Here is an 18,459-nt window from a genome sequence, read left to right on the forward strand (position 1 = left end):
CCTTTTTCTGATAAATGAGGACAAGCTGACTGAGGGAAAAAAAAAGAACTTAACTCAACTGCAACTAATTGCTCCTTTCATCTATCCAATTAAAAGCAGAATTTTAATCCGAGTACTCTATTTCTTGTTTTGATAGCTCATCACGTGCCACAGCCTTTTAATCAGCACAAAAATGTAAGTATTGCATATTAATTCAGCACTGAGGGATGAGCCGTTATTTACACTGCTGATTTTCATCACTCTCTCCCCGCGCTCCTCCTCCAGGGCCGCTCCCCACAATGACTGGGCCTAATTGACGACGGTGGGTGAAAAAAAAAAAAAAGCTAGCCGCTAACTGCTAACGTTTTCAATCCATACTCACTCAGGTGTGCATGTGTGAGAGGGTGTGAGGAGGTTGTTAAAATGGTGGCGCGGATCAATAGGATGTTGTTGTTAGTGAGAGACCTTTCAAGGGAAACATCAGTAAGGTGGCATCACAAGTTGTCATGTGTGATGTTTGTGAAATGTATCCGGGACGTCTCTACCTTCAGCCGCCCGTATAAACAGTCGGCGGCGACAGCTCAGCCCCGCGCACCCTCCTCCCTCCCCCTCCCCTCCATTTTCTGTGATGAAACAGCTCAGTTGCATGAGGTAATCTCACCCTTACCCAAATGAGATGGTAATGCCTTCACTCAGGGAATTCGGCAACACAGAGCAGCACCTAGAAGGAGGCTGTGCACCTCAAATGGGACTAATAATAGAGTCTCCATTCTCTTTACTTGGAATCCATATTATACGCTTCAAAAATGAGATCAACTATATGGGTCAGTGGGATTTCTGTGAGAAGGGAAAAAAAAAAGAAAATAGAAAAGGAGCAACCACAAGAAAATACACTCTGCTGACAACAGATCTAAGGAATGCAGCAGCTAATAAGAAAATTATTTGGGCAGAGTAACAGCTCAGAACTTTAATTAACAGAGCTGGTTTTTAACTGATTGAAAGGGAATACATGTCCGCACTCATGTGCACGCGAGCCTAATTATTTTCAACCCCTTGATTGTCTAAATAGGCTTTATAAATAAAAGCACGAGTGACTTGAAATGTTCAAAGGAAATTATTTTAGAAATGGAAATGATCAAAGAGCAGTCTTTCATAACTTCTGTGATCTGTGAGCCTGAATACACGGGGACTTCAGTCCTCCACGCTGCTGCGGCCTAGGTTTCATTTTAACTTTGGAGGAGACCCACACACACACACACACACACACACACACACACACAACACACACCACCACTCCACCCCCAACATCTGGCTTTCTCAGGGGACTATAAAAGACATTTATTAGCCTCCATCCTTGCTCAGGCTGCCCACTAATTAAACTGAACCAATAAAATAAAACTCTGGCGTCAATTAGTATCAATCTGATCAGATCCGATCGATCGTATCTAGATCTGCTCTATAGGCATCCTCCGTGGTGGATTTACAACGCGCAACAACGGCGAGGCCTGTTTTATTACCGAGATGAATAATAAAACGTGTTTAGATAATTATGTCAGTGACTTCACGTTGCCTCTGGCATCTTGTTCACGTGCGTGTGCATTACCAACAGCCCACGCTGGCTCCTGATCCGTTTACTCTGTGTTATTCTGTTACATGCTGGCATCTTTACTTTACGCGTCGATAAAAGGAAATAAATGTACAACATTTCAAAACTCGTGGAGAAAAACAGCACAGTTTGGTACTTGCAGTACAGATGTGTGGTAATGAGCTGGAGGGAGGGGTCTCTTCATGGCCTCTCAGATGGGATTATATTCTGAATGAAGTTATTGTACAGAGCATAGTTAATGATGCGTTTGATCAAGTGGTAATAATACCAGTCAAATACAGTATATGCGTAGTTTTAGTGATTAATTTATAGCTGATGTTTTCACGCTGGTGCTCTTAAAAGTTTCAGATATTTTGTCATTTTGAACAAGAGAGTCAGCTTCTACAGTAAACTCTTCTCTCTTCCCCATCCACACATACACACAGCTGTTTTTCTGAGATCAGATTTTGTTTTGGCATTGACCTGATATCTCTCAGCGCAGAGTGGTGAAGTTGTATTTGTTACGCTGAAGGCGCTGCATTTTCCAAGGGGATGTGTTCTTTTTTGTTGCAGATTAAAATTTCTGAGGCACACCCCAGTTGCACAGATGGGTTGCATAATTCTGTCAATTACATAACTGAAGGAAAAACAATGGCATTCACAACAGCATCGGCAGTACAGATCACGTATCAGACACAGGAGTGAAGCTGAGGACAAGAGCTGATTACCTCAGCCATGTCCCACTTTATTAATGGACCCGAAGGAACTGTGAGAAACGCTCTGTGCAGACGGGGTGGATTTTTGATTCGCTGCCTCCTCCAGATACCTAGAACATAGGATTATTCCCTGCGCACTAAAATAGAAGCAGGCAGTTGTGACTTTCAGAAAGTCGTCTGTGGAAGGGTGCAAGCTTGACAGGTTTCAGTCAGCGCTGATACTAGTAGTGCCAGCCCAGTCCCCATGATAAAATGTTAGCAGTTAAAGCAACATTATGTAACCTTTCACCTTAAAGTAAGTTCAAAATCATGTTGATGGTACAGTGTCTTGTAACCGGGTGAATGGTGTCTCCGCCCCCCCATCACTTGTTTCTGCACTGCGTAACTTCAGTGAGAGGGTCGGATCACAGCGGTACACACATGTTGACTTCAAGATACAAGTTTTCAACACGTAACACTGTTATGATTTATTGAATTTTGTTTGTAGTTAGCACCTACATTGCGTCTGACAGATTGTTACAGACCTGGGATTTGTATTTACAACGGCGGTGTTGTACTGAGAAATTAGTCGGGAGCCAAAATGCACAAAAATGCCAATTTCTACATGATGTTGCTTTAACGTTTCAGCAGCCCACAGATAAGTTGAGATTTGTGCGTGTCATAGGCTACATACTGTCATATCACATTCACATTACATGTTTGTCATCAGACTTTCATATCAGTATGTGGAGGGGATGGCGGTGGAGATGCCGGCTACAAGGCTGCCAAGCCAGTGACCACAGTTCGAGTCTGCGTTTTCAAGATTTGTAAACGTGACACCTGTGGGTATTTTTATGGAGACGTCAGCCGTTGTTTCCAGCCGTGTTTATGGCGGCAAAAAAACATATTTTGACAGAAAGTCAGGCTATCTGCAGCTTAAACAGTCATTTTAAGACAAAACACAATGTTTTCCTGACCCTAACCAAGTGGTTTTTGCACTTAAACCTAACCAGAGCATAAGCACAGCATTGTGACAAGAGAAACATTTAAGATTGAACCTAAAGAAATATAAGATTTTAATTAATCTGTGGTTTTGCAGAAACGTACTTTGCCAACATTTATTCTGGCGATTGTGTTGATCATGGCGTTAAAACACTGCAGCTGTTTTTGATGTTAAATGTGCATTAGTGCTCGCGCGCACACACACACCTACTCAGATACACACATTGTGCATCACATTACCATATCATAGCATACGTCCAATACAAGGTTACGCTGCCTTATTGATCATGAAAGAGATGAAGGGACCGTCAATCACTTTCCCTTCACCGCTCTTAATTCCGTTACCTGGGCTCCTCAAAGCCACACTACTGGCTTATTACTCTCTCTCATGCTCCTTGTGCTCCCTTTAGCTTGTGGCTAATGATAAACTATTTCCATCAATAGCACTTTAACTTCAGAGGGACCTAAATGACGCTTTGGTCTGTTTGGATTATTTTTATTGATGACTGTGAATAAATAAAGCAACAATAGGTTACCCTGCATTTTCTTCCTGTTGCCTGCGCACCACGAGAGTGCTTCTGTCTGAGTCATGCACTTTGGGGTCAACACCACACCAAATCACATTTGTCCCCTCCATTAATGTCACAGCCTTAAAGCAACATATCATCACAGTGTGGAGCTTGGTCTAACTGTAATTGAAAAGGCCCAAGGGGAATTCCTGGGTTGTGTGTGGGCCCCCCTAACCCCCGCCATCCTCCATCCATCATTGTAGAGTTAGGCCCTGGGGTGTTCTTGTAACGCTGAAGGTTAACAGCGAGATCGCCGCGCATCCCCACTTACAGCTTTCTAAAATGTGGGACCTCCGTACTGCTACACGCACCAGACATCGACTGAAAACTATGTACAGCATCATGTGAAGAACATGCATTAATTTGACGGTTACATACCAAGGAGAGCAGGCTCAAGTGTGTCAACACATCCGTGTTCAGCGATGGATGGACTTCAATAGGGATGTGATCAGAAACAGAATCCTTCCTTCAGATGTCGAGTTCACAGGCTTGATTACACAGCCGCCTTGCAATGCATACTGCAACAGATAAAATTAAACACTCGCGATTACTCTTTGCTTTGAAACACCCTGGACCGTGATCAATGTGATCCCTTTTTTAAGTTCAACCTCAAACGACGGAGATTCGAGAAATCGCACAAAAAGTATTCAAATGCAAAACTGAATCGCTGCTAATGAAATGTGATTGTTTTGAGAGACAGCAAAGACAACAGGCACTTAGCGTCTCTTTTGCGCTGTTTTTGTACAAATCTAAGTCGTTGTGCTCTTTAGGCGTTGTGATCAAAGCCTTTTAAACTGTTTCTAACAAAAGCTTCAAATGCGTTCTGTAAAATGTGAATCATTAATCAGAGGCTCCAGAACGTAACTGATCATTTCTCACAGATCGTATACTGCAGAACTGTTAAGAAACACAGATGAAGATAAAGGCATCAATTCCTGCTCAAACATGCAGATTTAAGCATATTCATCTGGCTCTTCACATACATGAAAGCTCCCAGCTGCCCTTGCCAGCGAGTTGAGGACATTAAGGCTCAGCCTGGTTGATCTCTGATGACAAGGGTCTGGAGGAGGGATTAGAAGCACGGGGACCAAAGTGATGGTCATTCCCTTAAAAGGATGGCATTGCATCTCATAGGCCTGGAGCTTGCAGGAGTTGAAAGATCTTCAAAGGTCGGCTCACCCCACACAACCTAACTCACAAAAAAAACCTTGGAAGTATGAATTTTGAAACATGTGGACTTTTAAAATATTATTTATTTCTCCTTTTTGCATCGCGACAGGCCACAACAACCACCGCAGGCCACGTCTGCAAACTTTCAGCTTGTTGTTTATTCTTCGTATGAGATAATCATTGTCAGTCATATGGTTACCTCCCGAGCTCACCAGCTCACAGGAGACCATTAAAGTCTCCGTGGTCTCTCCGAAACTGGCTCATCAGAACTGTCAAAATATCTGTTACGTAAGGCATGGATAATGAATGAAAAAAACTGAAAAAAAGACATCTTTTTAAGAACCATCCACAGGGGTAAATTGCAATGCATCAAAAGACAGATATGCATTAGATATGAGGATGGGCGGGGCCTTTATCTCTATCCTGCTGCATATTGGCTGCTCAGCGATACTCAGTTTTGGGTGAATTCTGCAACAATAGTCGAAGCGCTGAGCGGTCGAGGGGCTTGGGCTTAAGTTGACAGTGGAGCGACCGTTGGGGAGAGTGAATAGGAGCCTAGTTTAATAAGCCCTGGTACAGGCTGGACTTCACAGGGGGCTGGCACCGCTGAAATCAGAAAAAAGTGCAGCGCTGATGAGGATGAGAAAGAAATCTAAAGGATCAGTCTGGTTAAATCATAAGAGCACAGCGCTGGGACTTGACGTTCCAATTCACCATTTTATGGTTTGTAAACACATGTGCGTACGAATCGCAACGATTGCATTGTCTTACGTAAGAGCCCCGCTTCTGATGGTGTGTTTTTAAAAGCTTATTAATTGTCAACCTGTCAAATTAAAAGAAAGACTTTGACATGAAACAGATTACCTTGCTTATGTTCTCCGAGAGGAGCTACATATCCATTTCACGCCGTTGTTTCATCTTATTGACACTTGTATTATTATATCGTTAAATCTTTTACTTGGAATCAATCATTTCTCATTGTTACTATTGCCCTCATTATTCACTGTTAGCATCACTGATGCCTTGATGCCGAACCCCTCAGTAGTCCTTTTTCTCCAACTGGAAAGAGAATGCGAGAAAATATAAAAACAGCAGTGCAGCTGCATCCAGTTTACCATTAGGGGTTGCAATTTTCCATGGAGAGAGGGGCAGGGAACAGAAAAAAGCAGATATATGAGTCGAGCTCCATGCATGTTTCTGGCAGAGCACTCCTACTTACCATGGAACCACACTGGCAGAGATTAGGGGGCCATCATGAAGGAGCCATAGAGGGTGAAGATAGCCAGGAGCTGCAGGGGTAGAGATAGATGAGACGGAGGAACAAGAGGACCTGGCGAAAAAAAAAGGGGAGGGGGGCACAGAGGGGTGGATGAAAAGAAAGCAAGTTGGGGAGCACCAGCACCACTGGCTTGACCTGGGGAGGATAGGGGGGGGGAGAAGCCAGAGATCCAATTAAAATCACACTTTGTCAGTCAGAGTCAACGCTGACACAGCCCGAGCCGGCTGCTTAAACCTTACTTGGGAAAGTATGGGAGCCACGCAGTGTAAGTTACGCAAGATGTCATACATGGTTATGATGATGCATAAAAACCAAAGACCTGGTGTGACAAAGCAGCCCACCCCCTGGTACACAGCTGGGTCTCAACCCCAGCATGGCATAACAGCGACCCAGGGGAGGGCGAGATAGCAATTCAATGGATCCCAAGGTGAAATGGATTTATTTACATTAAATTGATTTATACCCGTGTATACCCTGTCCAAAATGGCGTCTGTGCTTGTTGCTAGGCAGAGAGCGCGAGAGTAAAGATGGCGGGCGGACAAGTGGCAAACTGGGAAGCGGAGGTCTAATCAGTTGTGATTACTGGGGGGAAGGGTGTGGCAGGGTTCAGTGATTATGGAATATTACCACGGCTTGGTCAGAACATAGGAGGTAATGCGTACACGATGAAGTCGCAGAAATTCACAGTTCAGGTCGCCGCCTTTTGGCTTTCTGCACGTCCTCACACAGCGAACGGAAAAATCAGTTTTCCATATGCAAATCCAGAGGCGTCTCTGAGCACCAAATAATGTTTGATCACCTCTATTGTGTTTTCTGAGGCGGGATTTACTATTTTTAGAAAATGGAGGAGAATAGGGCAGAATGTGACAGTGCATACAATAGTTGGGGTTTAGAGGATGAGCTCTGAGATAGAAATACAGAATATGTTGAGATTACTTTGAAAACATCGATACTACAGTAACACCAAAAGCTTTTGATGCAAGCTATTGATAAGGTTGCAATACAAGAGAGAGCGATCCCAGAAAATTTCAGTCACCGCATCATTAAAGTACGCGGATCAAAGCCAACCCAGTTCACCTCAATTTAGTGGAAGAAAGGAGCACTTGACAATTGAAATATTTTTACAGAATCAACCACTTTAAATGATCCATATTAGGCCGTGCCATACTACTTAACACAAAATCTTAAACTCCCTGAAAATGATTATCATTATCAACCTGGGTAGTGCTGGTGCTGCGTCACAATCGCTGCTCTTTACCAAAAAGCAGATTAGAAAAAAAGAAATGATTGAAGCAGGACCTGTTCAGGGTGTTCATCGCCTCTCGTCTAGTTTCAGCCGGGTTCGGCTCCTGGCCCCCCCGCCGACCCCGAAGAATATTGCTAATAGATGGAGGATTTGGTTCAAACTGGTTTCAAACTGGTTGCTGTCTTATCACAACTGAAGTCCAGATACTGCAACTTGTGGATGCTTTTCACAAAGACGCCTCATGGAACGCTAAAAGCTAAAATTAACTGGAGCCAAACTCAAGGGGGACTTTAAAAATGCATCATCAAAAATATCTGACTCTCCCAAAAGATGTATCCCCATGAGCAACATGTGCAACACAGACTTTAAACCAGCACACAGAATGCATAAACAAGTTCATCACAGTTTTGCACCAAACTCAAGAACAATTACACTGTAAGCACATGAAATACAGCCGCTTACTTTGCATGTTTTCACAGAGGATTAGAGCATTTTTTTAAAGCATTTTTATAAAAAAAAGGACGAATGTTGCAACAGAAATAATGTGAGCGGCTTGTAGGTTTATCCCGCTTTTATTTTGCCGTACACACAACATCCAAATAACAGCACCATAACCAAAGTCTTCTGAACTTTTAAAGAAGCTAAAGCGTGTTAAAATGGTCGACACTGGCAGGAAAATGTCTTCTAACACAGCTGTTCACCTCCATGTATTATTTTTGTGTGGCCATCGAGACAACTGCCCCTTCATCGGATCTGTTTCGCTGGAATAAAGAACATCCTTGAAACAGCTAGTTAGCCGTCAGATCACTGTAAGCATATATATTTCAAAGAAATGTAAAAATTAATGCACTTTTGACCTGGCTTCCTTTTGATATGTGAGGAGGAGATTGGTGTGTAGAATGGCGGTCATCTTCCACGTCTCTAATGGTATAAAATGCTGACATCTATACATGCAGGTACAGAGTATAAAGCTTTGCTTCCGGCAGCAGAGCAGAGACTTTATTACCTTATTCATCATAATTGAGACCCGGCCGACCTCCACAATAATCAAGCAATTGCAGTATTTTTCTTGAGCAGGCCGAGGACGGACAGTCCCTGTGTGCATCATCTTTAGCCACACACGATTACACGTGCCATCAACTGTACTTCAGCCTGGTCACTCAGCAGGTGATTTTGTCAGAGAGAGGTGTAATTTTTGACACAGGGAGTCGAAAAAAAAAAACCAACAGGCAGAGTAAATCAAGAATGAGCTGCATGACAATAATACTGACTGTAGATGAATTTAGCTCTGCACCAGGATCAGCAGCGAAAAACTTAATTGAAGCTGTGCCGAGGCTTCAAACTGAAATCTTCTCAGCTTATTTCTCTACAATAATGAGGTGTTGGTTGAAATTTGCATTCCAGAAGGTACAAGAAAGCAAGCAAACATGAACAAATGTCAGCAGAAACTGTAACTCGGGTGAAGTGAGGCAAAACATTTTGCTGTTATAGCAGTATGGGCATCCAAAAAATAAAAACTAACATGTCGTTTTATGAATATTTTTTTTTTCCTCTACAACTTTTTCAACTTTTGTCGACAGCCAAATGAAAATGAACACCACATATCTGTCCCCTCTGAGCGGGACTGTGATTTTTGAACTGTGAAATCCAGAAAATCTGTTAATTCAGACTCAAAGTGAGGAGCTCGAAACACTTTGAATGTACAAGCCTTTATAGAGAAAATAAAAGCCTTTCTGTTTGTGCTATAAAATAATGATAGGAATACTAATTAGTGTTTGCACAATGCAATATTTTGAGGCTACATGGGTCATATTTGTTGTTTGCAGCTTGCTAACCTTCGAGGTTAGACGCTTTGGAGCTTGTGTGTGCGCACGATGTTAAAAAGTGATTCACGTGATATAAAAATCTGCAAGAGTGACTCGAAGTGGAAGCAGAAAGGGACACGAGGGCGTGCTGACCTCGTGTCGGATACACCTGTATCCTGCTGACGCGCGCACTCACATGGCGCAGTTTGGATCATTTCAATCTTGCAGGTTTTGATTGAGAAATGCCCGTTTGACCAGTTACATTTCGGCCGTTTTTTCTAGTAAATTAAAGTCCATCACGTGAGATTGACCTGAATCAAAGCAGGTTTTGGTGCGAGAGGCCTGACTGAATATATCGCCTGTGCGTCAGAGCACCCTCCGTATCCAGGCGGCACGCTGGTTTGCACAAAAACTGCAAACCTGCAAATATGGCGGACTGGAAATTATGACAATTTTTTTTTTTTTTAAAAAGAAAAAAAAGAAAAAAGTTTTAGTTCACGATGAGAATACATTGATTGGGTTTAACCACACACGCCTGATCAAAGAGAATATAGACACTTTAATAAAATATAGAATACATAATTAATTATACAGTAGGCTTATGTACAGTAGAACTGTATGCTAATTAAACGTTTTTAATAGTATCACGAACACTGGTTTATGCTCACACTGGTCTTACTTTGCACAGAAATGTGAAATATACATATAATACAAACAGGAATGTGTAATGAAAAGAGGGAGAAGAGAAGAACTTAATCAAGGGAATATAATAATAATAATTAAAAGAGAGAAACTTACTGAGCCTCGCAGTATCTTAATTACAGACAAATTATGCTTCAGGCCCATCGCGCAGGCTTGTTAGGTCACAAATCTTAACTCGAGGAGAGATCTCTCGGATATTTATTTCATCTCGCGACACACATAAAGACATGAATAATGTTTCTATCATCCCGACATACATTACATCTAGTTTACATTCAGTAAAGTTCCCCAACACTCAGGGCTACATTCAGCAAGACGTTTCCTTTTACTTTCCAGTAATATAGCCTGTAAGTTCAGAAGACTCAACACGCAGATTTCCATTAAAGAAAAAAGAAAAAAAGAAAATCCTTTCTCATTTTTTGTCTCACTTACTGGAGATAGATATCTTTAATAATTATGTAACACAGCGAACAATTAGGCATATACACTTTGTTATAGTTCCTCTAAGCCACTGTGGGGGGGGGGGGGGAAGATGCAGCTTCAAGCCAAACCCAACCGAACAAGGCCTCACGACGACACATAAAGCTTCGCCACATTTCAAATAGGATGACTCAGGACGTGTCACAAAATATCTGATACAACAATCACAAAAAAATACAGAGAGTAATAGAGATACAGCTGTAAAGTGTTTTTTTTTTTCTTCTTCTTATGCTATAACATGAAAAAAATAGGCCCAGGGGAGGAAAAAAAAAAGTGGAAGTCGCCAACAGGGGCTTCCTCAGAGAGACGGGATGTTGTTACACTGCTTTGGTGGGAAAGAGTCCACGCCGCTGTGGCATGTGTACCATCCATTGACGATACTTTTCTGAAAGGGGGAAGTGGAGGGGAAAGTCCTTGAGCTCTGGGCGAACGTGTGACCTGTCTGGCCGCAGGGGTACTGGGAGGACTGGGACCTGTAGCTGCCTCTCTGTAGCAACAAAGGGTCCAAGAGGGGCTGTGACCTGTGCGCGGAGTAGTCCAAACTGCTGTCAAACGTGTGATGGAAACGTGACCTCAGGGTCGACTCGTCTCGACTCTCTGGGGACATGGGGACGTCTTGGGTGGAGGTGGGGGGGTGAGTGGGGCTGATCTGCACTCCATCCGGGACTCGGGTCGACCTGGCCTCCGCGACGTGACCCCCGTCGCCAGGACGCGCGTCACCGCTTTTGGCGTCGTGGGCCTTGTTGCAGTGGAGCTTCATGTGCTTCCGCAGGGAGCTCGGGTGGGTGTAACACTTGTCGCAGCCCCTGACCTTGCACATGTAGGGTTTATCACTGGAGTGCACGTGAGAATGTTTCTTTCTGTCGCTGCTGTTCGCAAACCTCCGGTTGCAGCCCTCGAACTCACATTTAAAAGGTTTCTCACCTAAACGTGCAAAGAGAGAAATGGCGGCGAGTTATGAAAATGCTTACAGGCCCGTGCATGCTCTCCATGACCATATACCCTTATTATTACCTGTAGCATAAGTCACCTGAGTGCGCTTCGTGTAACCAAGTACATTTAAAAAGGGACCCTAAGAACCAAAAAAATGCACATTCAGGCTTCACTCGACACTGTGAAGTGACTGTCTGATCCTCAGCTGTCAGTCAGTGACTGCGAACACACAGCCGCTCTCAGGCCTTCATTAGAAATGTCTTAAAAATGTCACATTGTTTTGGTTAATTGCTCCTAAAAATACAAAAACTCGCCGTGAGTCATGAAATTGCAGAGTTCAAACCAGTTTGCTGAAACTTTGTTGGCAAGTTCTGATCGCAACAAGTGAGCCCACCGGATCAACAAGGCTTCTGGTTCAACGTGCGTTAGATTATCACGGAGCTGCCACAGCAAATGCAAAGATTTGTTTTTTTTAAATGGAGTTATCATGCGCAGAGTGAGTTATGGCCATCAGGGTGCTAATTGATCTCCCAGCTCAGAGTCGCCTGCAGCAGCTGCGCACTGTCTGGACAATCAGCAGCCTGAGAGCTGGACTCATCAAGGCAACTTTAGTAGTTTCGGTTTAAATTATCAATGTTTGTGTTAATGCGGGACTTTGCTTTGGCATTTCAAAATGTAAACATACATTTCCTTGACGTAAATCATGTCTGGTTAGAGACACAGTACGCATGTGCAGCTGTGTAATAACAAAACGTCCCCTCTCTGCCTCTGTCCTCGTTTCCTTTCATTAGTTAAAAAACTATTTAAAGCACAATTAAACCTGGTAAATAAATATTTTTCCGAGGGTCAGTCACTTCATTCGTTATTTACATTTTGAATTTAATTGAAAACACTTCGGTGTTACTGCAAATTAGTGAGCTCAGGTTTCTGTGGTGTGTGAAAATCAGAATAAAACACGATTGCACACTAAATCCTTTTTCAGAGAGGAAGTTGGAGCCTGTGCTCAGCACCAAAGTCTCCATTTTTAGATGAAATGCATTTTTTTGAGCACGATCTCAGTGTGTTTCCTGACAATAACCGGCCAAAATGATAGAAATGAAACAAAGATAAGGCCAAAAAATAAATATTCTTTATTAGGAAATGTGACTCGTTTTTGTTTTGCATTGATAATTATTTCCTTGGCAGGCTGAGGTCATCCGTTCGCTCACCTTTTTTTTTTATTATTTATTTTTTTATTTCCCACTCCATCACTGTGTGATGTGCTCTGAGTCCCTGGGAGGCACAGGCAGCGTAACGGCTACGTCACAGCTCTCCGGTGTCCCGGCATTTATTTAATAATTTCACTGAATGAAGTGGGAGAGGCACCCAAACCGACTAGGCCTGCAGACTATAGCCTACTCGTCTGTAACTGGCTCACTGGGCTACTATTCATGCGTGCTTCCTCGTGGAGCCTGAAACATGCTGCTGTCCTACAAAAAAAAAAAAAACCCAGACAGCTCACAGAGACGGCGAGGAGCAGCCAGGGAGGCTCTGCGTGACACAGTTTTTATGACTCTGTGGGCCTAAATAACAGCAGCAACACGTGATGGTAATTTAATACAAATCACAGCAATAATAATAATATTAAGAAGAGTGGAAAATACTGTGGCAGAATTAGCACACGTCCATTATTAAATTAAATAATGACAAATAAAAAAAAACATGTTCACACAGATACAGAAAAAGTACATCTGGTAAATATTAATGAAAGAGTTTGTCAAGTTGAAAATACTGAACACATTTTAATTAAAATTCCCCACATCAAAATGCATTATTATTATTATTATTATTATTATTATTATTATTATTATTATCATCAGAACATCTTGTTTTAGCAGGAGGGTTAACTGACCTGTGTGAGTCCTCTTGTGGATCTTCAGATTTTCTGATCTTGCAAAAACTTTCTCGCAGCCGTGGAAGGGGCAGGGAAAGGGCTTCTCCCCTGTGTGCACTCTGACGTGGTTCACCAGCTTGTATTTGGCTTTGAAAGGCTTCCTGTCCCTCGCACAGTTCTCCCAGTGACAAACATATTCAGAGTGCTCGGGTCCTCCGACATGCTCCACTGTCACATGGGTGACAAGTTCATACATGGTCCCGAAGGCTCTGGAGCAAGGCAGCTTCCCAACCCCCTCTTGGCCGTCACTCCACTTGCACACCAGCTCGTGCTTCACTGTTTGTTTGGAGCACCTGAGGAAAGCGTCGCCTCCACCACGCTGGATTGCCATGTTGAGGGGCTTGTAGAGACCCAGGAATTGCGTGACAAGCTGCTGGCTGTTTCCCTTGGGGTTGATAGCCTGGCTGTAATGGTGAGTCCGGTTGAGGAGGTCGCCAGGTAGACCCAGCATCATCTGGCTGCCGAGGTCTCGGGATGCGTCGGTGGAGGCGTGGGCCTGCTCCTGGTAACTCGTGAAAAAAGCATGGCTTCTGTTGTCCCTGCAGCCAGGAAAGTCACGATACCTTCCAATCCCGCCATGTTGGTTAGCTCTTGATGCCAGTTGATCAGTGACGGGTGGCATGCCGGCTCCAGAAAGATTGGCTCCAATGATAATGCCCCTAGGGCTGTGCTCTAACCGGTGGCCGGGGTATCCAGAGTCTGCAAAATTGGGAACCGAATGGTCAACATATGCACTGGACCTCGTCTCGGGGTAGTCTCGCAAATTGTGCGAGGGGCAGAGTTTTAAGGAACTGCCAGTGGGGTGTCCCATGTGCTCTCCTGCCAAAGGTGGCAGCACCACGCTGGGTTCAGTATTGCTCTCCCCGGGGTTGACGCAAGAGAGAGGGCAGCCACTAAACCTCGAAAGGCTTGTCATGTTTTGTTGTGAGTTTGGCTGTGAGTTTGCAAAATCAAACCAATTCAGCACTCAGGATACACCTACAAATTCAGTTTCCATTTCCCCCTGTTTGTATATCATCTGCATGTGAAATTCTTGGCCGTGAACTTCGCAGAAGTAGGAACCAGACTCAATTTCGTTAAAGTTGGTGTGAGTCCCATGCCGTTCACTTTGCCCTCTTGATTTGTGGCAATAACCGTGGTAGTAAAAATGCTTCGAAACAGGCCATGGTGCAATATAAAAGCACAGCAGGCAAACCTGCTTTTAAAAAGGGAGCTTTGGGATTGGTTGGAATGCGCTGTGATTGACAGGCGCTGGGTTTGTTTTAAAAGGGACACGCAGGCGTTCACCGCACGACTCCGTTTTCAAATATCGCAGAGAAAATGCTTTGAAATGTGCCGCGATACTCGCAAATATTGTTGCCTCTTTAACTTTAGGCGCCTTCTGCTAAGACCCCTTTCTCCAAATCTCCACGTATGGACAAAAAAAAAAACCAACAACAACAGCGTAAAGGTTAATGTGAAATACTAATCATGTGATGGAAGTCAAGTGATTAAACGCAGACATGAGCAGAACACAAGACAATCACAGCCCCCATCTACCCGCTCCTATTCCACTGGAAATCTTTGCCAAAGCAAATGTCCCACTCCTGCCCTGCAAGAATAATGGAGAGACTGGCCACTGCGTGTCCAGGCCAATTATTGTCAAGGCTCGCATTTTGAGTGGAGTGCCACATGTGAAAAACAGTGAAAGCTACAACTAATTCTCACAATTAAATCAGTTATTTTGAAATTATTTAATAAATATTAATAATGCACGTGTCATTAGGCTGCATGAAGGCAAAGTTTAAAGGCAGTATTTTTTTTTTAATGTAATACACAAATAACTGAGCTCTCGTTGAGGTGAGAGTATCTTTACATTAATGTTTTATTTTAAAGGATTACACGCATTTTTTCGTCAGGGCACAGGATGACTTGTTGGCACCACGTCCAAAGAAAAATAAAAAAGTTTGATAAAAGCAACAAGTAGTTCAACCAACGACGCGTCACGAGCTCAAATGGACAAAACTTATTTCCCAGCAGCACTTTGCAGCAGTGTCACAGGAGCAGACAACAGGACATGATGTACTATTTTACCTCTGAGCCCCACTGTGAACCGTGTCTGTCTCCATACGTGCAGCCCTTTTCTCTCATTAGGGCCAAAATAAATTAATAATCATCAAGTGTGCGCGCCATGCGTCACGCGGGCAGGCCTATAGCAGATGTAAAAAATCGTTACGTAAAAATGTAAATCATAAAACGTGACCAAAAAAACAGCAGTGGATAGGCTCGAGCCTGCCTGGGAAACTCAGATAAACTTTCTTACTTCGGGGTGCTGTGAGGACAGCACCTAAAGGCTCTCCATTCTCCTTTAGTGCTGCACGTCTCCTGCACTTTGGTTCTGATTCTATCAACGCTTTTTTTTTCCCCTTCTTCTTCTTCTACCTGCGCCACTTTAGCCAAATACTTTTATCTGCTGCTTTTATTTAAATCTACATGACGTGGCGTTGGCTCCGGACTGCAGCTTATAGATTTAAGGTGAAAACCCTCCTTACTTAAAAAACAAAAAAAAAACGACTGGATCTGTCTGAAAATGTTCTTCTTTTTTTTTTTTTTTTAAAGAGAGAAAAAAAAATTCCCCTTTTCCACATTGTTATGCTGACGTCACCTGCAGAGACAAAGCAAAAGGGGCCCACTTGACATTAAACGCCGCAAAATAGTAGACAGGCCCAGGACTGGCCTAATTCCGTCATGATTGTAATGGACGCTCATGTTTGTCAACCTTTAACCCGATGCATTTCCGAAAATGATTGAGGGGCTGAAGGCATGTAAACCGAAAGTTTCCAATGTGTCATTCAGAAAGCATAAAGGAGTGACAGACCTGCGCCCCCAAATCACTCCAGCTCCTCATTTGCAACCAAGAAGGCAAAACAAGAGAGAGGACAGAGGATGGATGCACTTTTAATTATAACACAACAATGTTTAGCCTCAGCTCCTCAATAACACGTCAACTGTGCACCAAAGGCCCGTTTGATAACTGATTATACTGTTTTTTTTATTATTTTAGAAAGATTATTTAAATGCTCGTAACATCTACATTTGCCTCAATGTTTTCAAATGGCCCTTAATGTGCTCATAACTTAATTAGAGTTTAGCTTAATAAGCAGTTTTCCATAAATTACAAGTCTATTCATTTCCTCTGCAGCACAAGTATGTAAGTGTAGTATTAACAACATAATCAAGTAGATGAGTGGAAGTATTTAATCAGTCGGTTTGTGTGTTTAAAATTTACAAAATATGTTCGGCACAATTTTCATTTTCCTGGGATTAATGTTGGAGTGGAAGGGTTAGCTTCACAGCGATCAGCAGCGAAATTATAAGAGCAGGGTAATGGCCAAAAATGAAAATATACACTGCGATTATTTGAGTTTTCTGTTGTGTTACAATAACATCTTTGCTGTGTTGTTTGTTTTATTTGATTTTGAAAAAATATAGCAAAATCTGTGAACGTGTAGAATTTAAAACAAGCTAACGACACATGAACATGTCCAAAAAAACAGGTTAGATATCCACATTGTAGCACATTTCCAGCATTTTGACATCTGCAATCCCCTCCAGCCCTCCAGCTTTATGAGTCCGGGTCATTTATGTTAGTTGCTTGACAGGCCAGACAAAATCCTAGTGACTGTTGCACACAAAATATCACTCCCAGCGATCAAAACACTCATGTCAGTACACAGTCTTTACATCCATAAGGTCCAAATCACTCCCAGCACAGTGAACGTGGACCTCCAAGGCGATATGGGGAGATGAAATTAAGCTGAATATAAATGCCAGTCAGGGGGAGCAGAGCTGCAGCACAACGCCATGTTGTAGTGCTGGCCCTGAAAATACTGCAAAATTTAAAAAAACGGGGGTGGCGATGAGAGGAACTCTTTTGAAAATAACCTTTTTTTGGGAAAATGTCATTCGCACAAAGTCAATAAACACACACACATACGCCAACCTATAAATGTAAATGTTTATCCACTATAAACTACACAAATCTCCTGGATTTACACTTGGCGACTGATGTTAATGTAACACAACACGATGCAAAAGAAAAAAATAATAAAGAGAGCACAAAATTATTTCATCAAGTGTCCAAATCTGTGTGACAGACAGACAGACTGACTGACTGTGTGTTCATAAGCAGCATGTGTGTGTTTATGCATGTGTGTGTGTACACGTTTTAACAACTGCATGCATTCGTGTGGAGTGTGCTCAGGTATTATAATTTATGAAAGATGGCAGTGCACGGTCTTGCCATGACTTTATGAAATTTAGATGAATTAACAGGTTTGGGATGAGTCCATTTGCAGACAGATGCTCCAGTAAATCACAGCAAGAAGTCAATTAGCCCTCTCCATCAGCCATATGAAGGCGAAGTTGTGTAGCAGTCACTCCAGACCCAACTGACCATATAATCTATGAAATATAGATGATGACCCGTGCAGTTATTATCGTACCATATGCAAGTATAAACCTGGGGTTGGATATCACAAAGCAAATACGGAATGATGGAGCATTTCTCAGACTGTGTTCCTCCAACAGACGAACACATGCACAGCACGAAAAATGCCCCTGATAGCAACGCAGCACAGTCATGCAATACATTGTGAAATTCAAAAATGACAATTTAACTGTTCTTCGCAATACACGTGACAAAAATCCTTCCCATTATTCACTGCTACACCTGCACAGAAATATAAAATGGGAGTCAACATAGGCGACGAGTGTGTGAAAATACAACGCACGGTGTTAATATTTGTTTTCCTGAAAAACACGAAGCATTCTGATAAAATAAGTTAAATCAGCATTCTCGCTGAGACCAACGTGAGCCAAAATGGTGTCTTATTTTCCCTCTGAGACTCTATGAAATCTCCTGTCTTGTGGTGTGAGTGCAGAACCAGAACCTGAGCCTTCATACTGTTGAAGGGCTCCGCAGAATGTCAGAGAAATGAGAAAAGTGTCGAGGAGAACACAGCTTAAGCAGCACACACACAACACAACGGTCCATTTTCCTATTAAACCCACACACACACACTCACACACACACACACACA

General features: G+C 42.8%; 1 protein-coding gene and 1 long non-coding RNA gene across 4 annotated transcripts in view; both read right to left on the bottom strand.

Annotated features, from left to right (window-relative positions):
• Positions 1-18,459, bottom strand: part of LOC311257052 — a 92,468-nt gene that overhangs the window by 18,847 nt on the left and 55,162 nt on the right. For all 3 annotated transcript variants that reach the window (XR_014622565.1, XR_014622566.1, XR_014622567.1), the window contains 2 exons: positions 6,220-6,330; positions 4,209-4,348 (listed from right to left, as the gene is read on the bottom strand). This is a non-coding gene — a long non-coding RNA (uncharacterized lncRNA). The remainder of the gene's footprint in view (positions 1-4,208; positions 4,349-6,219; positions 6,331-18,459) is intronic.
• On the bottom strand, positions 9,870-14,498 carry zic6 (zic family member 6). Its single transcript, XM_084353701.1, has 2 exons — positions 13,337-14,498; positions 9,870-11,436 (listed from the first exon to the last, which is right to left on the bottom strand). The coding sequence occupies exons 1-2, from the start codon at positions 14,292-14,294 to the stop codon at positions 10,811-10,813; spliced, it is 1,584 nt and encodes a 527-aa protein (XP_084209827.1). The 5' UTR covers positions 14,295-14,498; the 3' UTR covers positions 9,870-10,810.

The sequence above is a fragment of the Pagrus pagrus genome (assembly GCF_965226575.1).
Source record: "Pagrus pagrus genome assembly, chromosome: 5".
Taxonomy (NCBI): domain Eukaryota; kingdom Metazoa; phylum Chordata; class Actinopteri; order Spariformes; family Sparidae; genus Pagrus; species Pagrus pagrus.

Coding starts and splice junctions, on each gene's coding strand:
- zic6 (XM_084353701.1), bottom strand. CDS start 14,294: ATGACAAGCCTTTCGAGGTTTAGTGGCTGCCCTCTCTCTTGCGTCAAC. Junction 11,437..13,336: donor CCACAAGAGGACTCACACAG/GTCAGTTAACCC, acceptor TTGCACGTTTAG/GTGAGAAACCTTTTAAATGT.